The sequence below is a fragment of the Carlito syrichta genome, unplaced genomic scaffold (genome assembly GCF_000164805.1).
Source record: "Carlito syrichta isolate Samal-C Ts95f unplaced genomic scaffold, Tarsius_syrichta-2.0.1 Scaffold315099, whole genome shotgun sequence".
Classification (NCBI taxonomy): Eukaryota; Metazoa; Chordata; class Mammalia; order Primates; family Tarsiidae; genus Carlito; species Carlito syrichta.
In genome coordinates, this window is record NW_007259195.1 from 935,240 (window position 1) to 958,885 (window position 23,646).

The 23,646-nt window shown below is 34.0% G+C and overlaps 1 protein-coding gene across 2 annotated transcripts in view; it reads right to left on the bottom strand.

Annotated features, from left to right (window-relative positions):
- GLRB (glycine receptor beta) overlaps window positions 1-23,646 on the bottom strand; it is a 101,372-nt gene that overhangs the window by 40,393 nt on the left and 37,333 nt on the right. For both annotated transcript variants that reach the window (XM_021706068.1, XM_008072312.1), the window contains exons 3-4: window positions 17,605-17,711; window positions 15,930-15,997 (exon numbers count right to left, since the gene is read on the bottom strand). In XM_021706068.1, coding sequence (XP_021561743.1) covers window positions 15,930-15,997; window positions 17,605-17,711 — 175 coding nt within the window. The remainder of the gene's footprint in view (window positions 1-15,929; window positions 15,998-17,604; window positions 17,712-23,646) is intronic.

A 23,646-nucleotide genomic window follows, 5' to 3' on the forward strand; every position in this document is an offset into this window, starting at 1 on the left:
AAATTAGCCGAGCATGGTAGCGCATGCCTGTAGTTCCAGCTATTTGTAAGGCTGAGGGAGAAGGATAGCCGGAGCCCAGCTTGTCAACACTGGGGTGGCTGTAACTAAGCCACTGCACTCCAGTCTGGGTGACAGAGTGAGACTCCAACTCAAAAAAAAAAAAAGAATGCAAGCCAGCTTGCTTCTCAGTAATTAATTTCTAAAGCTATTGTATCAATATTTTATAATCATATTCAAGATATTATGGCAGGAATTAAAGGAATGCTAATATTTAATTAACTTCAGGATGTTTTACATAACTAAAGAAGAAGTCATCCTACAACATTATGGCTGGAAGTTCATAAATTAAGCCTATGTTACACTAAATTCTTCTTACAATTTCCACACAGGCACATATACTTGGGGAGCACAATCCTATGTTCTAACCTATTTCCAAAGTGATATGGTCAACTCATCTAAAATTATATACCAAAATTGGCTTTGTCTTTAAAATTTTGTAGCAATTTTAATAGCATTTCTCCATGTGGCTTACTTTCCTAAATCCTTCTTAAAATCTACCCAATGTTTCCTCACAATCCAGGAATATTTTAAATCAGTTATCAGTATATTATTTAAAGCATTTTAATGAATGGAAAACTGGGTAGTGAATACAAAAGCCCTGCATGGTGTCAGGAAACTTGACAAAATACAACTCATCAGTGGGAAAAATTACAAATGATGTAAGAATACTTTCATTTGTAGTTGGCCCCCCTTTCTGGTCTATGTACCACTCACCATAAATAACTTTTTTAAAGATTATCTTAATCTAATTCATAAATCCTAGTAAAATGGAGTCAGCATGGACATGGAATATAAAAGTTCCGGTTCAGAGTTCACCTCTAACTCTTAGAAGCTTTGACCCTAGCAAGTTTCTTAGTCTTTCAAAACCTGGTTCGTTTCTTTCCTTTTTTTTTTTTAAGTTGAAAATTTAGTTATTTATTTATTTATTTTTAATTTTTAACTTCAGGGGTATATGCACAGGTTAGTTACATATGTATACTGCATAATGGTGAGGTTTGGGCTTTCGTTGAACCTATCACCCAAATAGAGAGCTTGGTACTCAATAGGTAGATTTTTTTAATCCTCACTCCTCCTCTCCCTCACCGCATATGATAGTCCTCAGTGCCTGTTGTTGTCATCTTTATGTCTGTGTGTAGATCCCATTTATAACTGAGAACAAGCAGTATTTGGTTATCTGTTAATTCACTTAGAATAATGTCTTCTAGCTGCATCAAGTTGCTACAAAGGACATGATTTCATTCTTTTTTATGGCTCCATAGTATTCCATGGTGTAAGTGTCCCACATTTTCTGTCCACCACTGAGGGATTCTAGATTGGTTCCATGTCTTTGTTATTAGAAATAGTTAAACTCAGTTTCTTAATATAAAAAAAAAAAAACAGGACTACAAATATCCTAATGTGAGGATTAAATAAAATAGTCGTGCAAAAGATTAATATTGAACCTGCTATATAAATGAGTTTCCTTCCCATTTTTCACACTTGGAAATCTAGTCATAAACTACGTCATATACTTTCAGAAAACATTTATTTAAATCTCTCCTAAATCCCTAGGTAACTGTATAGAGTGCCTTGACATAAGTAACTCCATCTTAGGAAAAGACTCCATCTTGGGAAAAGACTCAATTTTATGAAAAGACCCCAACTTGGGAAAACTCCATCTTACATCTTAAAAGGCATCATGCCAACAGGGACTAGATGTTTTGCCTTATCAATAAACACTGAATCCAATCAGATAAGAACATAATCTAGTATATTTTTCCACTTTTAGAGCTCACTGGAGGACTCTGTGGCCATAAAAGTACAAGACTTCACCAGCTCGAAATAGCCATCTTACTAGACATCACTTCCTGTCACTTGCTGCTGAAGCCTCTACCCACATGAAAGACCCTTTCTTGCAAGATGCTGATTTGTTGCCCAGTCCAGACTAGGACATCGTTTTTGTTCACATTGCTCTCCTAGGACTGATTCATTAACCCTTTTTTCCTCTTTTCTCTTTTTTCCTCTTTTCTCTACTTTGTCATAGAGTACTTAATATAGAACATTTATTTATAGATTAAATATACTGTCATGTATGGTTTGCAATATTGACTGACTGTGGAGTTACTTGAGCCTGTGTGTCCATGGCTTTGATTACCTAGTGAAAGAGAAGTACTAAAGAGAACTGCCTCCTTGGGAATCCATAGAGTTCATGTCTTTTATGACTGAGATAGCATTAGTACAGGTCTTACATTGCAGAAAGATACAAATGTGTGTAGACTTGGTTATCTCTAACCTTGTGCTGTTCAGAATAGTCATTGACTGATTGATTCATTCCTTCTTTCAAAAAAATATTTATTAACTATATATTCCATTTCATGTTCTTGGTACTGAGGATACAGCTGAAAGTTCTCTTAGACTTTACAGAAATAACTATAAAGGATATTAACCAGCAGTCAGATATAAAACAACTTGAAAAAACCTATGTAACTTTGAGAGGCTGAGGTGAGAGGATTGCCTGAACATGCAGGTGCAAGACCAAACCAGGCAACATGGTGAGACCTCATCTCTACAATAAATAAAAAAAATTAGCTAGGCATGGTAGTACACACCTGTAGTTCTGGCTACTTGGAAGACTGAGACGGAAGGATCACCAGAGCCCAGCAGGTGGATGCCGGAGTGACTGTGAGTGTGCCACTGCACTCCAGCCTGGGCAATGGAGTGAGACTCCATCTCAAGAAAAAAAAAAAAAAGGCAACATTTCACAAGAGGGATATCTAATTTAGAGTCTGGGGATCAGTTAAAACTAACTAATGAATTGACACCTATATTGAGACTTGAAGGGTCTTGGAAGTTAGACAAATCTGGGTCTGAATTATATGCTAAATAATTTGCTATGTGGCCTAAGGCATGCTATTTAACTTCTCTGAACCTCACCTTCTTTGTCTATGAAATTAGTCCCCTGTTATTTATAAGACTTAGATGAGATATTCTACCCAAAGCGTGAAAGTTGGCACAACTCGAGTATGCAAAAAAGTTAATTATATGTAATGTTAACATTATTATTATTATTATATTAGCTATCATCATTTTGAAATTTCTGACAATTACAATTGACAACATTCCTTTTCTATTGCTATAAAGATGCTACCTAGAAGTTGTAGTTGGCTACTTACCAAACATTACCAAAACCAGCATTAATTTTATTGTCATATTGCTTATACAATTTAAGCAATTATTTGTATACTAGATATCAAGCCCAAAGGTGCTAGCCATACAGAGATAACAGATAACAGCACTAGAAAACTAATCTAAAATGTCTGGACTATTATTCAGATTTCACTGATTTATGATATATTAACTAACAATGGCAAACTTGTTTTATGGACTAACAATAAAATATCAACCTGTTATTATGTTCCAGATTAAATTTAATAATTATAGAGGTGCATTTAACGATTGGTTTTCCTGTGCTTTGTTAGAAAACCCTTCCTTCCTTCATTTGTTCATTCACCAAACAGTTATTCATTAATTAAAGGCCTCCCATGTTCAAAGGTCTTGAGCCACCAGCCTGAGAAGGATAAAACTTGACATCCATCCCCTCAGGAAGTGATGATTAAACAAGTAATGAAATAATTGATAAGGACCCTGAAGGTGGTAAGAATAAAACAATTATTGTTGAAAGAATAAGTGGTCACTTCAGATACCAGGGATCAGGACAGGCTACAGACATGAGTCTGTGGAGGTTCTTGAAGAGTAAGTAGAATTTTGACAGGCGGTGATGTGTGGGAATGAGCAGGATTAAAGACAGAACCTTAAGCAGGTTAAAAGAATCATTAAATAGCAAGATAGAGAAAATGGCAGATACAATCAAAATCACTAAAGAAAGGATGAGCAAGAGATAGGAGTTTTGAGTGAACAGTGGGAAGATAAAAAGAAGTTAAAAATCAAAACCAAGAAATATACAAAAAGCTGGGCTCGGTGGCTTAGCCTGTAATCTCGCGCCTTTGGGAGGCTAAGGTGAGCGGATTGCCTGAGCCCGCGGGTTCGAGACCCGCCTGGGCAGCAAGACCTCATCTCTACAATAAATCAAAAAATCAGCCAGGCATGGTAGCGCATGCCTGTAATTCCGGCTACTCGGAAGGCTGAGGCGGAAGGATTGCCGGAGCCCAGCAGATCGCGGCTGCGGTGGCCGGGAGCGGCTACTGCACTCCAGTCTGGGCGACAGAGTGAGACTCCAACTCAAAAAAAAAAAAAAAAGAAATATACAAAAATACTTTTAAAACTCAACAGTAACATAATAAACAACTCAATTATAAAATGGGCAAAAGACCTGAACAGATACTTTACAAAAGATGCACAGATGACAAATAACACATGACAAGATGCTCAACATCAAATGTCATCAGGAAAATGTAAATTAAAACAGGATACCACTATATACCTATTTAAGTGGCCAAAATCCAGAATACTTACAATAACAAATTCTGAAAAGGATGTGGAGCAATAAGAACTCTCATTCACTGTTGATGGAAATGAAAAATGTTCAGCCACTTTGAAAGACAGTCTGGCGGTTGGTTTCTTACAAAACTAAACATTCTTACCATATGATCCAGTAATCTTGCTTCTTGATATTCACCCAAAGGAGTTGAAAACATGTCAGCCCAAACACCTGCACTTAGATGTTTCTTGTAGTTTTATTCATAATTAACAAAAATGACCTTTAGGAGGTGAATGGGTAAATAAACTATGGTAAATTTAGACAATGGAATATTATTCAATGGTGAAAATAAGTGAACTGTGAAACCGAGACATGATATGGTAGAATCTTAAATCTATATTACTAAGTGAAAGAAGCCAATCTGGAAAGGCAATATACTGTATGATTCCAACTAGATGACATTCCAGGAAAGGCCAAACTATGGAGATTGTAATAAGATCAGCAGATGCTAGAATTTTAAAGGGAAGAGAGGGGTGAACAGGTAGAGCACAGAGGATTTTTAGAGCAGTGAGACTTTTCTGCATGATACTATAATGGTGGATATATGTCATTATACATTTGCCAAAACTCATAGAAGGTACTTAACCAAGTATGTAAACAATGGACTTTGGGTGATAAGGATGTGTCAAAGTTGGTTCACTGATTATAACAAATGTTCCTTTGGTGCAGGATGCCAGTACCATAATAGGCTATGTAGATATAGGGGCATATAATCTATGAGAACTTTACATTTTTTGCTCATGTTTGCGGTGAAGTGAGAGTACTCTGAAATATAAAGTCTACTTTTTTAAAAAAAGTGAATGCAAAAAATATAAACAAAATCAAAGGGAATAAAGAGAAGGTTAAGAAAAAAAATCCAAAATCTGGAGATAAGGTAAAAAGATTATTGTTTGTACTTTCAAGAACATACTAAAACACTGTCTAACAAGCCCGCCTAAAGTTTCTAGGATTCTCCAGAAAAATGTAACTTTGACTTACCACTTTCTACTGATTAGGGTTCAAACTGTAAAATTAGATAACTTACAGAAGACAAGTCTTTTAGGAACTCTCCCAAACTGAAAGCACTCTCCACAAACAAGCAATGCAGAAGACTTTTGTCACCAAATGTGGAGGTTTCTCCTCACCACCAAGCAGACCTCAGCTAGGAGCCCTCCAATGCAGTTCCAACACAATCTACCTGGAGATAGTGGCAGATCCCACAGGGTGAGAGCTCAGTCTCACAAGACTTCCCCCACCACCAATCAGACAGTCCAAAGTTGGGACCTCCAGAACTTCTGACCAAGTGGCTCCCACAACCCCCTCTTTGGGTTCAAATACTTTGCAGGAGTGGCTTACAGAACTCAAGGAAACACATTTACTGGCTTATTATAAAAGGTTTCACAAAGGATACAGATAAAGAGATGCCATAGGGCAAAGTATGGGGGAAGGGGCACAGAGCGTCCATGTGGTCCAGCACATGTCACCCTCCAGGAACCTCCACGTGTTCAGCTATCTAGAAGCTCCCAAACCCAGTTCTTTTAGGTTTTTACAGAAAATTCATGTCAGCACTCCTTCTCCTAGTGAATAGGGCAGGACCCTGAGGGTCTTAAGAACCACAATCAGAAAGGTGGGGGAGGATCAGAGGCCTTCCTTGGGGCAGGTGAAAGGAGGGCAGGGGAACTTGGAAGAGATTTTGTTTCTGAGTCCTGCCTTGAAGACTACCACACCCAATATTGCAATAAAACTGTAACAAGGGCTATAAGAGTTATGAGACATGTACCATGGAAAAAAACCATTATCTACAGCATAACACCACAATAAGTTACTAATAATTTCTGTCTTGTAGACAAAAAATACCAAAAGTGGCAGGAGCTATAGCTCACACCTATAATCGCAGCAACTTGGGAGGGTAAGACAGGAGGATTGCTTGAGCCCAGGAATTCAAGATTAGCCTGGGCATCATAGTGAGATATCATTTCTCCAAAAAAAGAAAAATAAAATAAAATTAGCCGGGTGTAGTGGCATGTGCCTATAGTCCCAGCTACTGGGGAGGCTGACGTGGAAAGATTGCCTGAGTTCAAGAGTTTGAGTCTACATTGAGCCATGATCATGCCACTGCAGTCTACCCTGAACAATATAGGGAGACTCCAACTCAAAAAAGAAATGAAATTCCCAAAGACTATGACTGTATTACTCTGTGTAACATTAACAAGTTTTGTATTGAATTGAGCAATGCTATTTCAGCATTCTTTCTTTCACCTCAGTCTCTTAAATTCTCCATGAATCACCTTTACTATCCTTAGTTTTCCTCATTAGTGAGTCAAATAAATCATGAAAACATCTTCTCTACAGATATGTTTTGAACCTTTAAAAAATTATCCTTTTTCTTCAAATTGTTAAACACACAATTACTATATGAACCAGTGATTCCAATTCTAGGTATATACAAAATAATCAAAAGTAGATACTCTAAGAGATACATTTGTGCCCTATGACTGTAGTAGTATTATTCCCAACAGCCAAAAAGTGGAAATAGTGTCCATCAATAGACAAACGGATAACCAAAATGTGGTATATACATGTACACACAATGGAATATTGTTGAGTCATAAAAAGGAATAAAATGTTCATACATGTTACAATATGCATGAACTTTGAAAACATTACAAAAAAAAACCAATAATGATAGGCTTCCCTAAACGTATTACTTAGAGCAGGAATACAGGACAAAAACAACAACAAAAACAAAAGCCAAAAATCCCTGGGGAGGGCAAGCATTTAACAAATTTAGTAGATCACAGAAGAAGAAGAAAAAACAAAAACCCTGAGACCTCCAAATCAAAAGTACACAGCAGCAAAGGCCACAGAGGATCAAGAAGAATAAAACTAAATACTTTCAGCAAATGAGAAAGCCACCGAAGAATTTAGCAAAAACTTTTTTTGGTATAGTGGAGTATCAAAAGCAAGATTGCAGAGGATTAAGGGGTGAAGATTAAGAGGATTAAGAGGATTAAGAGCTATTTTATATCTAAGATGGGGATAATAATGTACACCCCAATACAGGGTTTTAGTAAGGATCAAATGAGATCATATATTTTATATGTATTTATAATATATATTTATTTATCTTGTATATGTATTTGTAATATATATTTATTTATCTTTAAATATATTTATTTAATGTATTTGTAATATATATTTATTTATCTTTATAATATATATTTATTATATGTATTTATAATATATATTTATTTATCTTGTGATTCATGGAGAATTTATCACATATGTAAATTCATGTAAAGTACATGAACTACACCTGGAGATATTAGGCATTAAAAAAGTTTTGAATCTTATGCATCCTTTATGTTGTTGGTATTCCTTGATAATGATCATAATAATTACTATGCTTTTTTGCATCAAAAAAATTCTGCACCTAATGTAACGTACTTGATTTTCCCCATAATAAGCAGATCAACCTACAATTATTCTTAATAGTAATTCACTTCTAGGTCACAAATCTCAGCATAGTGCTAAAATACATTTTTTTAGCACCTCCTATCTTCTTTCTTCAAGCCACACCACTGTAAGCTCAGCATACCACATAAAACTCAAATGTGTCTCCACTCCAAGCCTTTATTTTTTATTTGTTTAATTAATTAATAGAACACCATCAGAGTTGGATTCCAATGAACATCATCAAAAAAATGGTTCATTGCCTAATTTATTGGTTTATTCAATGCATAATCCTGATTATAAAGTCCTGGTTCATTTTGAAAGTACTTCAAAGATGCTTTTCTATTACATACTATTCAACTACATACGATTGTGATTCAAGACAAATTGTAGCAAGCATATATCTTTTAAGAATGTTTTTAATTTTTACAACTTGAATTAATAGTTTGGGTTCAACATTCATTAAAAGATAAAAGCTCATTAGTTGTATGCTTTGGTTAATGTTTTATGAGTATTTCCAAATAATTACTAGTTATTGGCATTTCAAATGCTTTATGTTAAGATAATGATCATTGAAATCTATTTATTTTCATTTTCAATTATTCAATCACAACAATTATAGCTCTATCATTTATTTTACAATGAACAAATTCCTATCAGAAACACACTTCTATCAGTGGTAAATTACTTAATTGTTTTTAAAGCACTTAGTGACAAATACTATTCATTGTTCAATCTAAGTAGCACACTATTAGTCATTATCTGGAAAATGAATGATCTCCCAATTTTTTAGTACCAATTAACACCCAAATTAAGTTATTTCTTCAAGGCAATAAAACATTTACAAGACATTATAACCAGTTTCATTAATGTTATTTTAATATTAAGAACCATTTATCTATATTTGGTAATGTTATTAAAATAGCTCTTCTGGATACTTGTCATTCTTACCTAATTCTCAAATATGTAAACTTTAACTCATTTTTTTTCTTTACATTATGATTTAAAACTTAACATTCAGAGAACTAAAAACTCTGACAGCATATGGTGGCATTATAATTAAAGTTCTGTCAACAAGACTATTAAAAGCCTGGTTTGAACAATTTTAAAAATTAGTCTCTTGTCAGGTTAGAAGTTTCATGTAAGAATTGCTTGATAACAAAATATCTACAAAACCTTTGGGTTATATTTTAGTCATTCTTCTTAATACTATGTCATTTTCTATAGGTTTTTAAAGATTTTTAAAATACTGCCTTATGGATAATTAATTTTTTGAAGTCTATACCAATAGTCCATTTTTATTAAGAATGATTGCCTGCTAGATGGTGCCATGGTGTCACACTAAACTAGAAACGCCAGAAAGCACCAGCATGCTATGGTTGGGTATACTGAAATTGTCCGATATACTTCTAATAAATACAGGAATAAGGAAATGTCTTTTGTGACATTTTGACAGCTCAGGAAATCTGTCTAGCATTCTTCACAACATTTGTTTTTTCCCCTATATTCGTTAACAATAATAACTAAATTACTGGAAAGATAAAATAAAACCTGAGCATTTCTCATTCTTCCTAGTTACCTAATGCAATATCCTTACTTGTGAAGTTTAATCACTAGTGCTTCTGAAAAATACACTAGGAAATAAAAAGGTACAGAGGAAAGTATCCATAATAAATTATATCATCCTTCGGTTTCAAGTAGATATACTAAAAAAGTAACTATAACACAGAGAAAGTAATAAAGCATATTTTAAACTACTAAATGCATAGATTCTCTTTTAAATTGCATCCTTATCAGGATAAACCTTAATAAGTGAGAGTTTTTAGTTATTTATGCAACAAAATACATCTGATTAGTTTGGCATTTTCATATATGGAAAAACTTATTTTTAAAAATCAACAATTGTTCATCAGCGTGTGTATTTGTTTCCTACTGCCACTATAACAAATTACCAAAAACTTAGTCGCTTGAAGTAGGGGTCCCCAACCCCTAGACTGTGGACCAGTATCGGTCAGTAGGTTGTCAGATCTGCAGCAGCCTTAGATTCTCATAGAAGACCAAACCCTGTTGTGAACTGCACAGTGAGGAACCAGGTTGAGTTTCCTTGTGAGAATCTCACGCCCAATGATTCCTTCCACACCCACTCCCACATTCCATGAAAAAAACGTCTAACACGACATCAGTCCCTGATGCCAAAAATTTGGAGACTGCTGACTTAAAGCATCACAAGTTTCTTATTTTAAAATCCTGTAGTTCAGAAGACCAAAATCAGTTTTACTGGGCTGAAATCAAGACTTCTGTCCACAGGGCTAGTTCCTTTGGAGGCTCTGAGGAGAGAATCTGTTTCCTGGCTTTCTTTTTATTATTATTACTATAAAGATGTGGGGTCCAATTCAGGGTTAGGTATACAGACATTGATTATGCAGGTACCCTTGTGGATGAGGTGTGCCCCTCCCTCCCCAAGCATTCCTGGCTTTCTTAAGATTCTCCAGATGGCATGCATTCCTTGATTCGCAGTCCTTTCTTGCACCACTCCAACTTCATGCTTCCTTTATGTCAGCTACTCTGATCTTCCTGTATCTCTTATAAGAACACTTGTAATTAAATTGGCCCCACTTGGATAGATGAGGATAATCTCTTTCAACTCAAAATCCTAAATTTAATCATATCTGCAAAGTCTCTTTTGTCAGTTTGTAGTGATTAGGACATGGACATCTTTGAGAGACCATTAGTCAGCCTACCACAGGACCTGAAAATGAATAATATAACAAAAAATGAATATGGAATCATTTTAAGTTTTGTGATTTTATATCTCAGATAAAAAATAAAATTTACTAAGATATGAAATACGAAATATTAGGACAAGTATGTTTTATATGTTTTACATTAAATAAAACTAATTTTTAAAATTAATAACAAAAGCAACAAAATATAAAGAACAGCAAACTAAGGCAAGTTTTTTAAGGAAAGCATTTTAAATCTATTATGGTTTGTTAATAATGTGAGATAAACCAGGCTTGGTGGCTCAGCCTGTAATCCCAGCGCTTTGGGAGGCTGGGGTGAGTGGATTGCCTGAGTCCACGGGTTCAAGACCCTCCTGGACAACTTGGCGAGCCCTCGCTCTACAATAAATCAAAAATTTGCTGGGCGTGGTAGCATGCACCTGTAGTTCCAGCTACTTGGAAGGCTGAGGCGGAAGGATCGCCGGAGCCCAGCAGGTCGAGGCTGCAGTGGCCGGGAGCGGCCACTGCACTCCAGTCTGGGTGACAGAGTGAGACTCCAACTCAAAATAAATAAATAAATAAATAATAATGTGAAATAACTTCTGGTTTAGCCAGCAATATTTTGCATCTAATATTTAGCATCTAAATGTATAGAAAGAAACATGTAAAATAAAATTATTTTAAAGCAACAAAGATAATCAATTACTAAGAACTAGAATTAAGCTTTTTAGTTGATTGCAGATATGATTATTTTTGTTTTCTTGACAGGCACAGCTGCCCAATAGAAGTTGAAATCTATTATTAAAAGAAACAAAAAGTCATGGAGCAGAAAGGCATAGAATATCTGACAGGAACATGAGTCGTAGTGCAATAATAATTCTATATAATTACAAAGCATGCCTAAACTAAAAAAAGAAAATGAGTTGTATAAACAGGCTTTTATTTCCAGGAAAGAGCTCTTATGTATACCTGATAAGGCAGAGTACCAGCGTATAGATTATTACAATAAACCATAATACCCATTTTTTCTCCCCATGAATGCAAGTCCACATTTTCAATTATGAAAATCCTGCTGATTAAAGTCAAAATTAGGAACTGAAGGGAAAAATCAGCAACTGTTATAAGCATAGCTGTAGAGCAGATGTCACCTGGTCTTCAACAAATCATTCTTCCCACTGTTTTGAATGCTGTTAATTCAATTGTCATAAGCAGTCACATATAAGCTGACACAATTGGAAGTGATTGTTCCAGCAACTTCAAATTGGGTTGCTAACATTTACTTGACAATTTTGGTGATGGTATTATTAATGCCAGTAAATAGCACTTACAGTATTAATAGTGATACCTTACAAAAATGTAAGGTGGTAGGAAACAAATGAGCACACAGATATGAGAAATTGGAACTATAAAGCTACAAAATGAGACCATAAAACAGTCTGAAGGGCCATATAATCACAGGGATGTAAATGAGTGTAGGGAATATTAATATGGCTATAATTTTATCTGCACTACATAATTATGGCTTGTGAATAATGTGAGATTACTTCTGATTTAGCAGCAATGTTTGACATCTAAATTTAAAAAAACACAAAAATAATTAAGTAGAAAGATTTTTTTTCCCAAATAGAATAAATTTTCCTGACAATAATGTTAATGGTGATAGCCTTGACTGCTTCTTTGTTTGATAATCACCTTAATGAATATGTCGAAGAATTGGGTTGTTCCTTCCTTTCAGAAGTTGCCTTACATCTGTCTGACACACCTGATTTATGTTATTTCCACTCCTAGGCTCTGTGTTCTGCATTGTGCTTTCTTGAATAGACAACTGCCAGTTGAAGTAGGAAGGTTTGAACTGTAAAGGAAAGTGCCAGGCAGTACAGAATCTTTTTAGTTAGGACTTCCTTTATTTCAGCAGATCCTTGTAGGGGAGATTTCTAGGGGGCTAGTAAGAAACAAAGCCACAAATGCTAATACACTTATAAATGGTTCATTTTCTTTAGCATATTCTTTAGGATGAAATTCTTTTGTGAAACTTAATTAATGTATAGCAACCAAAGAATCACCACCACTGAGTAGTTGCTATGCCAAGTAAAATACTATTGTTTTAATTTTGTAATATTTCACTCTCTTCAGGATGAAACAAGTACACAACATACTCAAGCACAAGCCTATCTAATAAAACAACTCACATGCTGTCTACCATTATACTGCCATAAAATATATCCTGTATTTAGACAAGTCTAATAATCTCTGCTTTCCCAACTTCTTGTTTTGGGGACTTTTATATTTGTTTGTTTGTTTTCAACAAGTATTCTCTCATAATACAATGCCTGTCCATACATGAATACCCTTTTGAGTTACTCTTCTGAATCATTACTATCATTTCTGATCAGTGTTTCTAACAAGTAGTGAAGAACTAGTTTTCATTTTTTTCTTTAGATAACATTTTAATGTTATCTATATATCTAAAATAACTTGTGCCTTTTCTATTACACAGCAAGGTACTGGGGCATTTTCCTTTTAGAAGACTGAGCAAATATAAGAAATATGACAATCTCAAGTGACATGTCTATAAAATTCTGTCTTAAAGGGTTAAATGAAATAAGCATTTCCAAAAAAGAAAAAAATTATAATTATAAGATGATAAAAATAATATTTAAATTGATTTGATAAGTATCATTCTGATTCTGAACATTTATTTAGGCTTTCACTGCCCAGTACAAAGTGAAGGGCAGATTGGTTTAAATTCAGGATATATGATCAAAAGAAACAGCTAATATAAATAATTACATTATTTATAATTTTCTGAAGACTAGATACAAGTCATCAAAAATTCCAAAATTAACACTCTGTAACAATGACATTATTGAGTCTGTTATTAAACCAAACAAATATTCAACATTAGACTAGAGCTTAAATTTGTTCTGCCAATTCTTTTACTTAACTAAGCAAATAGCAGAATTTACTTGTTACTTTATTCCTTCAATACTAGCAAGTATAATAAATTATTTATGTGTTCACTATTTGTTGAATGCCCGTTGTCTTTTGTTATGGAGCATGAAGAAATAGAATACTTCGTTCTTAATTTTAAGAATTGTATAGTCTATTAGAGAATAAAAGGAATACATACAAAAATAGTTTAATTATAGTATACAAGCTATTAGACTTAAGCAACAGGCAAATAATAGAAATGAAAGGCCTATTTTGAAAAAAACAGCAAAACAATTAAGGGTAGCAATAAAGGGTCTCATTAGAAGATAAGAAATCAAGATGAAAAATAAATAGTAGAGGCAAAGACTTCATAGTAAGAAATGGTTGACTCTGGTGCTGGGAATAAGTATTTGGGCTAACTACTCTACAGGTCTATGTAGGAGAACAAGAAGAGATAATGTTAGAAATGATACAATATTTTACTGTAATCCTCAAATAAACTGTAAGAAAGTCCTTCTCCCTTATAAGTACGTAACTAAGGATGAGACCTAGAGAAGTTTAGGTGTCTGGTATTTGAAAGAAATTCAATATTTATTACAAAATGGATATACTATAATATCTACTGAGCTATGACACATGAATAAATGCAAAGGAAGAAAACATATCCTTACATTAGCTGCCTCAAAACTCTTGGGTCTGATTACAGAGGTATGCAAGATACAGAGCGAGGTTGTTTCCTATAAAACACAATAATATCCTGATAGTGGTGTTTGGAGGATTAGTCTAGTAGTGTCATGCTAGATAATCAGGATACAGAGAGGAGTATGAAGACCAAACAGATCCTTGCAAAGTTTTGCCTTAAGAAAACAATTCTCCATGTGTTTGTTGGCTGCTCGAATGTCTTCTTTTGTGAAGTGTCTGTTAACTGTACCCCACAAAACCATAATAAAAAATACTGATTAATGAAAAAAAAAAAAAAGAAAACAATTCTCTTACTCTTTGAAAGGGAAGTGCATAGATAACCATATTTTCAATTTATGAATGTTACACAGTCTCTAGAATTATATATGGTAGTTTTAATATTTTATTTCAGAGCAGTCTTCCAGTGTATCTGTAATGTATGTCCATGTCATTTAAGTGAACTAAAAAGTTACTGGAATTGAAATTTGGACTTTACCTCCAAATCTTCTTTTAAATAATTCTCTAAAAATATCTTTACACTGCCTAAGAAAATCAATTAAGACATTCTTATCACAGTTATATATAAAGATGACTATCTAAACACAATATACAATTGCCATAACATACTATGCTGCTATCAGGAACAATGGAATAAATATTTTAAGTCATTCTTTCACTAGTCTGAGATAGTCCCAGAAAATCTGGACTGTGCTCTAGCCATTCTTACTAAACTTGCAATCCAAATCTTTTATTATTACTTAATAAAAATTTAAGTACCCCCCAAAAAGAACAACAACAGAAAAAACTTGGACCTTCTTTCTTCCACCTAAAGTATTGTTTCATCATGTGGCTTGTTAATAAAGACACAAATTTATTATTCTAGAACTCTGAAAAGCAAATAGGCAATATTGAATTGTTTTTGAGAGCCTGAGGAAATCTACTGATGATGCTCTACTGACATTTTTGTCCCTAAAGTCTATCTCATGGACAGCAATCATTCTCTCATGCTTCTTTCCTGTTCCTTTCAATACACGAGTCTGCCTGTGATTCCTTCCCAATCTTCATCTGTTTTTTCTTTGCCCTTTCTCCTTGTTTCTCAATCTTTTCAGGAAACTCTGTTGCCCTATTTTATAAAAATCAGTTGTCCTCTTTATTTCTTACAATTTTCTGCTCCACATATTACAAAATAAGTATGCCAGAGAAAGCAAAGATTCTGCTGAGGAAACTGAAAGAAAAATGTATGAATACTTAAAACATTTTGAATGTTCATACATATAAACATATTAGAAAAAAAACAACAACAACTCTTGCTCGAGAGTTTTCATGTCTTCACAGCATAAATCCTTTCTTCAGGTTGTATCCAATCACAGTTTTTCAGGGGGAATACATCAATTCTTTCCCAGTCTGTAAGTTTTAATACTACATTAAGGTTAAATTTGAACTGCAAAATTAAGTGGGTAACCGAAATCACTGATTTAACAAAACCTAGGAATTTTGAACATTTTATACTAGGAGAGAGCGTTTTTCCTTAGTGTTTCTCCTTATTTTTCAGTTTTAATGTTACTTTCACTATCTTCTAGTTAAACTTTTGACAATTAAAGATATTAAATTAGTTGTAATCTTACCATTGTTGTCTCTTGAATGGATCCAAAACTGTTAATAAAAATGTTGACTACTACATCAACTGGAATACCTATGCATAAAAATTAAAAATATATTTATTAGCTGCAAAAAAACTTGGTAAGAATCTTTACATTTTCATGGCTTATGCATATCATTTTTATGTATATTTTCAATCCTCACAAAATGCAAAATCTATGGTCTCAGTATAACATATTCACAATTGCTGATAACTTATTTTTCTAAATAGGGATCATAATACAAATAAAAAATCAATTGTATTTTTATAATGTTCTTTAGTCAGAAATACTCATCTCTTAAATTGTAAAGACTCTGGAAAATATGTTTATCTTTAAAATGTTTTTAAATTGACCTAATACATTTACCTTAAGAAACTGCAAATTATTATTTTAAAATAGGGTTTAATTTTTTGCACTTTAAAAATTATTTCAAATTCTTATTTTAATTGGCAAAACAGTAGTCAATAAATTTTACTTGTAATTGCTACATTTTAATTTATGAAAATACAAAGTTAACCAGACATGTAACAGTCATTATATGGATTTTTTTCCTGAACTTTTGAAAAATAATGTGAAAGTTCATGAAGTGAGAACTAAGGTATAATGTTGCACATTTCTCTCTTTTTCTTTTTTTTTTTTTTTTAATTCATTGTGGCTGCTGTTTGGGCTAACAAAGAGAAAATGTGAATTTAGCCTTTTAGCCATATAACCACCGACTGATGAAAAACAGGTGGTGAATCAATATAGAGTAGACATGTGACAACCCAGACCATGGCTGTTGTTGAAAGTAACTGAATAGGTCCTGGTAATGAACAAAAACCCATTTTTACAACATAGTTGTATAACTTCAGTTGACTAGAAGCAGCTGCAGACTTTTTTTTCAGTAAAGGAAAAAAATCAAGTCTTATAATGTTAATCTGATCTACATTAATACCTGTCCTTAGCCAGCAACAAGGATTATAGTTTTCCAGAGGAGATTTTTTTCATACAACTTTTTTCTAGTTCATCAAGAGGACCAAATATATATATATACATATATATATACAACTGTACCAATTGCTCATGACTTTTATTTTGTTGCAAGCATAGTTTTGGCTCTTAAAAGGTGTGATAAGTGGCAGTATTGTTGTAGAACACATAGTCACTTTCGTTTTCAAAGGTAACATGTTTTAAAAAATCATATGACCATCTTCTTTCAGCAAAAGGGTAGCGGAAATTTTTTTGAATTAATGTGAAATACAAAAAGTAGGAAAGACTCTAAATACCCATCAGAATTGTAAATGAGTAAATGGCCATTTTATAAACTATAATTCTGGTGTCTGTGAATAAAAGCCAGATCTATTTCCAGAGCCTAAATTTTAAACCAATAAGGTTAGGAATACTCGGTACTTAGAAAACTCATTACAGAGGTTAGTCTATTAATTCACAGTGTATACTTTTTTGAATTTTAAAAATTAGCAACCATATGAAACTATAAGAATTATAGTAATTTATTTTTTAATATTTTAGGCATTAATTTGCTCTGAATCTAAACACATTACAGGACAGTTACATGCCAATTTGCAATCTTATCATTTTGAATATCACAAAGAACTAGTTTATACATATAAAATTAATTTTTAAGCTCTAAAGAATGAAGCATTTTGTGGGGGAAACAAACCTTTGAAGTTTGGTCTTATCCTGGGATCATAACTGACCAATAGCCTGTTTAAGATATTGCTAGTGGAGTTGGGAGGTACTCGTTCAAGGTCCTCTGGTGACTGCTGACTATAAGACAAAGATAAACAGCCTAATAAGTACTTAGAAGAAGCAAGCAACAGAAATGGTCAAGTTTCATGTTTTCTTAGACACTATAACATGACTTTTCCAAATAGAAATAAAGAACAGTAAACATTGTCAAAAGATACTTAAGAATAAAAACAAAAGAATTTAGCATTTAACTTTACTACATGTGTAAAACACCACTCTAAATACTTCAAGTTACTGTTAAGTCAAATTAAGTAGACATGTTACTTTCCCTGAAGCAACCTGCTAAAGAAATCTATACAAGTACAAAAGAAGGAAACACAATGAGAAAAAAAAAGGACATTTCTGGACAATTTGTATAATATTAGCTCTCTGCCAAAGCAAAGATGATAGCCTAAGAATTCATAAAACAATCATGCTGATATTTATAAAATAATATTCCCCAAGAAACACAGTGAATGTTCTTCTCACAGAGTTAAATATGGTAGCCTAGGGTGTGAAATTGATTTTAATAAAAAGAAAAAATTTCTCTATTATCAGATCAATGACACAAGTAAAATATACTACAAGATATAACTATCTATTTCTTTTCTGAATATGTTTGTCATCAACTCTTTATCAAGAAGTGGAGGTTGGGTGTGGTGGCTCTTGCCTGTAATCCAGCACTTTGGGAGGCCAAAACAGGAGGATTGCTTGGGCTCAGGAGTTCGAGACCAGCCTAGGCAACATAGCAAGACCTCATCTCTACAAAAAATAACAAAATTTGCCAGGCGTAGTGGCATGCACATATAGTCCTAGCTACTCAGGAGGCTGAGGTGGAAGGATCACCTGAGCCCAGGAAGTGAAGGCTGCAGTGAGCCGTGATCATGCAGCCACACTCCAGTGTGGACAACAGAGTGAGCTCTAAACTCAAAAAGTAAAAAAAAAAAAAAAATTAAAAAGTAAAAAATCTGCCATGCTTTCCTATTTTAATTAACTTTGAATAATGAATAGTGACAGAATTGGTAGTGGCTTAAGAGCACTTTCTTAGAAAGACACTTCCTTGGAAACCAAGTGAAATGTTTTGTTGTTTTGGTTTGGTTTGTTTTACCACCCATAAAGTTTTATCGCATTATCATTTCTCCCAATACCAAAAAAGTCCATAACAAGGAATATTAAAACTATACTTGGAGCACTTAGCATTTCCTTTTCTGTATTGATATTGTTAAAAAAAATCTCAATTCCATAAATTATAGTAATTTATATGAGTCAACTTAGATGCCATAGGCTTGGCTTCACATTGACATCAATGCTCTTATCTATCAATAAATTTTGTTCTAAGTTAATTATCATACAATATGCTGATTAGAGGCAACCACTATAGGTGAGATATGACAGACAGTAAGAAGTTTATGAGACAATTTAAAAATACGATGAATTCATGCACACAACCCTTTCATAGAAATCAAAGTGCAAAACAGTTTTACAAAATGAAAATCAATTGGGTAAATCTCCCCAAAATACAAGAGATTATAGAGATTTTGAAAATTGCTTCTTATGACCTTATCAGCTCCAGTATAACAGCTTCAGGAACATGGGACTGGTAATGAGATTTTCCATTTCACTGCAGGTGAAATTGTAATCTTTTTAGAGACAACTGTCATCCCTTATCAAAAGATGGGAAACTCTAAAGAGAATGAGATTTTGTGGGAAAATTGGATATTAGGATGCAAATTAGTGTTCAACCCTATCTACAAGCTGTATCATTCAAAGAAAGAAAATAGAATTGATTGATTACAAAATGCATGTGTATTAGATCAATTAAGGACTGCTATCATTGTGTATCTTGATACAAAATCCTTTACAAGTACATTCCTTTAAACAATGAAAACATGAAGGCAATTAACACTAATTTTTTGTAATTTAGAAACTTCCAGTTTTTTTTTCTTCTTCTTTTTCTAGCTGTATACTGTGTCAGTTAGTCATTTTCTAGTCCTCTAACTAACTACCAAATTTTTTCCTTCTTCCATTCACTGGTACAAAACCATTCCACCTTCCTGGAATATTGTAACTCCTACTTCTCATTCTACTAGTCTAAACCTAACCCGTACTTTTACTTACAGCTCATCTCCTTTGTAAAATCTTGCCTCATTCATGCTACCTTAATCTAATGAACAATGAACATGAACTTACAAATATACTGTTTGACCTTGATTTTATAGTTTTTTTCATATATCTACAGGTTTATTACCAAGTAGACAACATGTAGACAGTATGATTATTGAGTGGCTCAGGACTTCTAAATTTTTGTAGTTCTCTATACTGTCCTATGGTATTAAATACACATTGGCTCAAGCATTTTCCATCTTCTAGCTCTTCTGAGTTCAGCCTGTGTTACCTATGCTCTAGTGAGAGAAGTTCCTCTCATCATTTCTAGAAAAAGGAGACCATTTATTTCTGTAGATCTTTTTTAAGAGAGAAAACTTTCCTTTTCTCAGAACTTTCCCAGTATTGACCATTGCTGAACTGGCAAGGAGGAAGAAACACTAATGATAGGCTCTGCTCAATACTCTGGTATGGAATAGCAATTGGCAAATCAACCATTATGTACATAATATTCTTTCATTTGCTAGTCACATTCATGTGATTAAATTGAAGAGATATTAGCCACATAGAAAACTGTTTTTCAGTGGAGAGAAAGAAAAAACAGATTGATAGACAGTAAGAAGTAAGTAAATGGACCTATAGAGTACATGATATATGAAGAAGCTAAAACATAGCAAAGCTGAGAGATTTTTCTAAGGTGGTAGACTCAAGAATGAAACCTGGAGTTAAATTCTTATTCTACAGCAAGCCTGCTACAGTATAAACAGTTTCTATCATCTTATTATCATGCATATATATATTGCTTTAGGGTATATATATTGTGCCTTGAGTTCTATTAACATTACTAAGCATTTTCAAAAATCATTAGTACTGAAAATATAAATTGGTCCCTTTCTACAATTTATCAGTGTCATTCTTCTTATACAATATCCAAATATTTTTACTTCTCTCAGTAATTGAAAAACAAATTCTTGTATGTTAACAACAAAAACTCAATGTTGGTGGACAAAAATCCCTTGAAAACCAAAGAACCCAGAGAATGTGTAAAATACTGTATAGCCCCCTTTTTCTTCTATTCTTATTTATGTCAACATATATTTTCATCTCTGAATGTTTAACCAACAGTTCTCTCTCTTTAAATTAGAAATGCAGAGACATTTTAAAATTTAAATAAAATCCTGACCAGGATTATAGGCATGGTGGCTCATGCCTATAATTCCAGTATTTAGAGAAGTTGTGGCAAAAGGATTTCCTGACCCCAGGAGATCAAGACCAGCTTGGGCAACATGGTGAGACTTAGTCTCTACAAAAAAAAAAGTTGACCATGTGTGCTGGCATGTGCCTGTAGTTCCAGCTGTTTGAAAGGATGAGGCAGAAGGATCCCCTGAACCCAGAAGGTTGAGCAGTGAACCGTGCCTGGGTGGTACTCCAGAGCGAGACTCTGACTCAAAAATAAAATAAGCCGGGCTCAATGGCTCAGCCTGTAATCCCGCGCCTTTGGGAGGCTGAGGTGAGTGGATTGTCTGAGCCCGGTTCGAGACCCGCCTGGGCAGCGAGACCTCATCTCTACAATAAATCAAAAAATCAGCCGGGCGTGGCAGCACCTGCCTGTAATTTCGGCTACTCGGAAGGCTGAGGCGGAAGGATCACCGGAGCCCAGCAGGTCGAGGCTGCGGTGGCCGGCAGCGGCCACTGCACTCCAGTCTGGGTGACCGAGTGAGACTCCAACTCAAAAATAAAAATAAAATAAAATAAAATAAAATCCCATATAGTTTATATTCATATGCATGAATGTAAGGTTTTTCCAACCTAAAAAAGTAAAAATCATGTTTTAAGTTTATCAATACTAAATTAATATCAAAATCATCTATATAGATTAAAATGTATCTTAAGAGTTTAGATAAATATGTCACTTTCTTCCAAAGCACTAAGGCAATTTGCATGTAACATATTTTTCTAAGTCTGCATGTTACTATATATATATATCCTTATAATCTGGAAAGTGAATTAGTATTTTTTTAATACAAAACAAGCAGGAATAAGAAGAGTTAAGTAATTTTAATCAGGTCTCACACTTAATGTCTGCTTCATTATTAAAGTCTTCATCTTCTGAATCTCAGTCCAATGTTTTAATCATTTGACTACACTATTTTGCTTTATTTAAAAAAAAAAAAGATCAACAATTCCACTATATTACAAAGCAGGATTTATTTCTTGGAATATGACATTAATTTAAGAAAATACTTTACTCAGGCAAAGTGATCAAATGACTAGAGAAAATAAGTTTTATATTAAAAGCCTTTTTACAACCAGTCTTCTTTTGTTCACTTGCCTAAACTTGAACCAATGTCATTACTAATATGTAAAGTTATGCAAGGAATGTGTCAGGCAGTATAGCTACATGATGTAATATTTTCCAGCACTAAAGGAAAAATTCAGAAATTTCTTTCCAAAGGGGGAAACACCGTTTTCTATTAACTGTAGAACATTCTTACTTTTACATGACCCTTTAGTGACCACAGTGTACAGTGCCGTTTCAAAGCAGGTGTATATGAGCATATTGTCTCAATCTTTTTCCTAAAACCAGGAATCTGAGTTCAAAGGGACTATTTCATTTTTTCCATAGAGTTATAAATGCAACAATAGTCAAAGATCTGAGACTTGAATGTCGTATGGGTATGGGGCTGAACAGTTTTCAGCTGGACATGAACTTAAGCAAATACAAAGCCAGAAGGATCCCCTGGCTTCACAAGGGAAGAGGTAGGTAAAATGTGTTTGTTGTATGATTCATTACACTCTTAGGTAAAGATTTTTTTAATCTGTTTGCTAGGTACAGGTGCCTCTGAGAACTTGAAAAAAACTATGTACTTCCTAAAAACGGTACACAAAATTTGTATTTCTAAGGGTTTCTGGAACAGTTGACAGCTGGCTTAAGAAACTCTCCTTCATGGAAACAAATGTAATCATCCTCCCTCCTAAGTCAAAGTATTCTGAGTCATGCTTTGATGATTGCTAATTCTCCTTTCCCGACTTACACAAGCAAGGTACAAGAAAACACAAAGGATCATTGTGGGGTGATAGTCCAAAATATAAAACAAAAATCCTTATGTCTATATAGACAGAAGAAATAATTGAAACATAACTGGATAAAAATAGACAAATCTCCCATGAAGATTTAAAAGTAACTGGTGTAGTTCTGCCTTCAAATTGGTGGAACATAACTCCCCTCTTTAGTGTGGGCTTTGCATAGTGACTTTCTTCCCAAGGGCTCAGTATGGAAAGTGGAGAAAAAAGTACCTTTTCAGTGGAGAAACTCCAGAATCACTCCCTTAGCAGGTGTCAAGGTTAACCCCCTTGGTGATAAGTCATGTTAATAGTGTGTACCCTTGATGTGACATGACAGTAACAGCATTTTAACCCTGTGGTCTTCCTTTCAAAAACACATAACCCAGTCTAATCATGAGACAAACATCAGACATATCCTGTTTGAGGGACAATCTGCAAAATACCTGACTGATACTCCACAAAACTGCCATGGTCATAAAAAGCAAGAAAAGTCTGTGTAACTGCCACGACCAAGAGCAGACTAAGAAGACAGAAGGACTAAATGGAGTTTCGTATCCTAGATGGGATCCTGGGACAGAAAAATGACATAAGGTACAAACTATGGAGATCTGAATCAAGTATGAACTTTAGTTCATAACAATGTACCCATATGGGTTCTTTCATTGTAAAAATTGTGTACCATACTAACAAAAAATAATAATAGGGGAAATTAGGTGCAGGGTATTTGGGAACTGTCTGTATGACCATGGCAATTTTTCTAAAAATCTGAAACTATTCCAAAATAAAATGTTTATTTGGTGAAAAA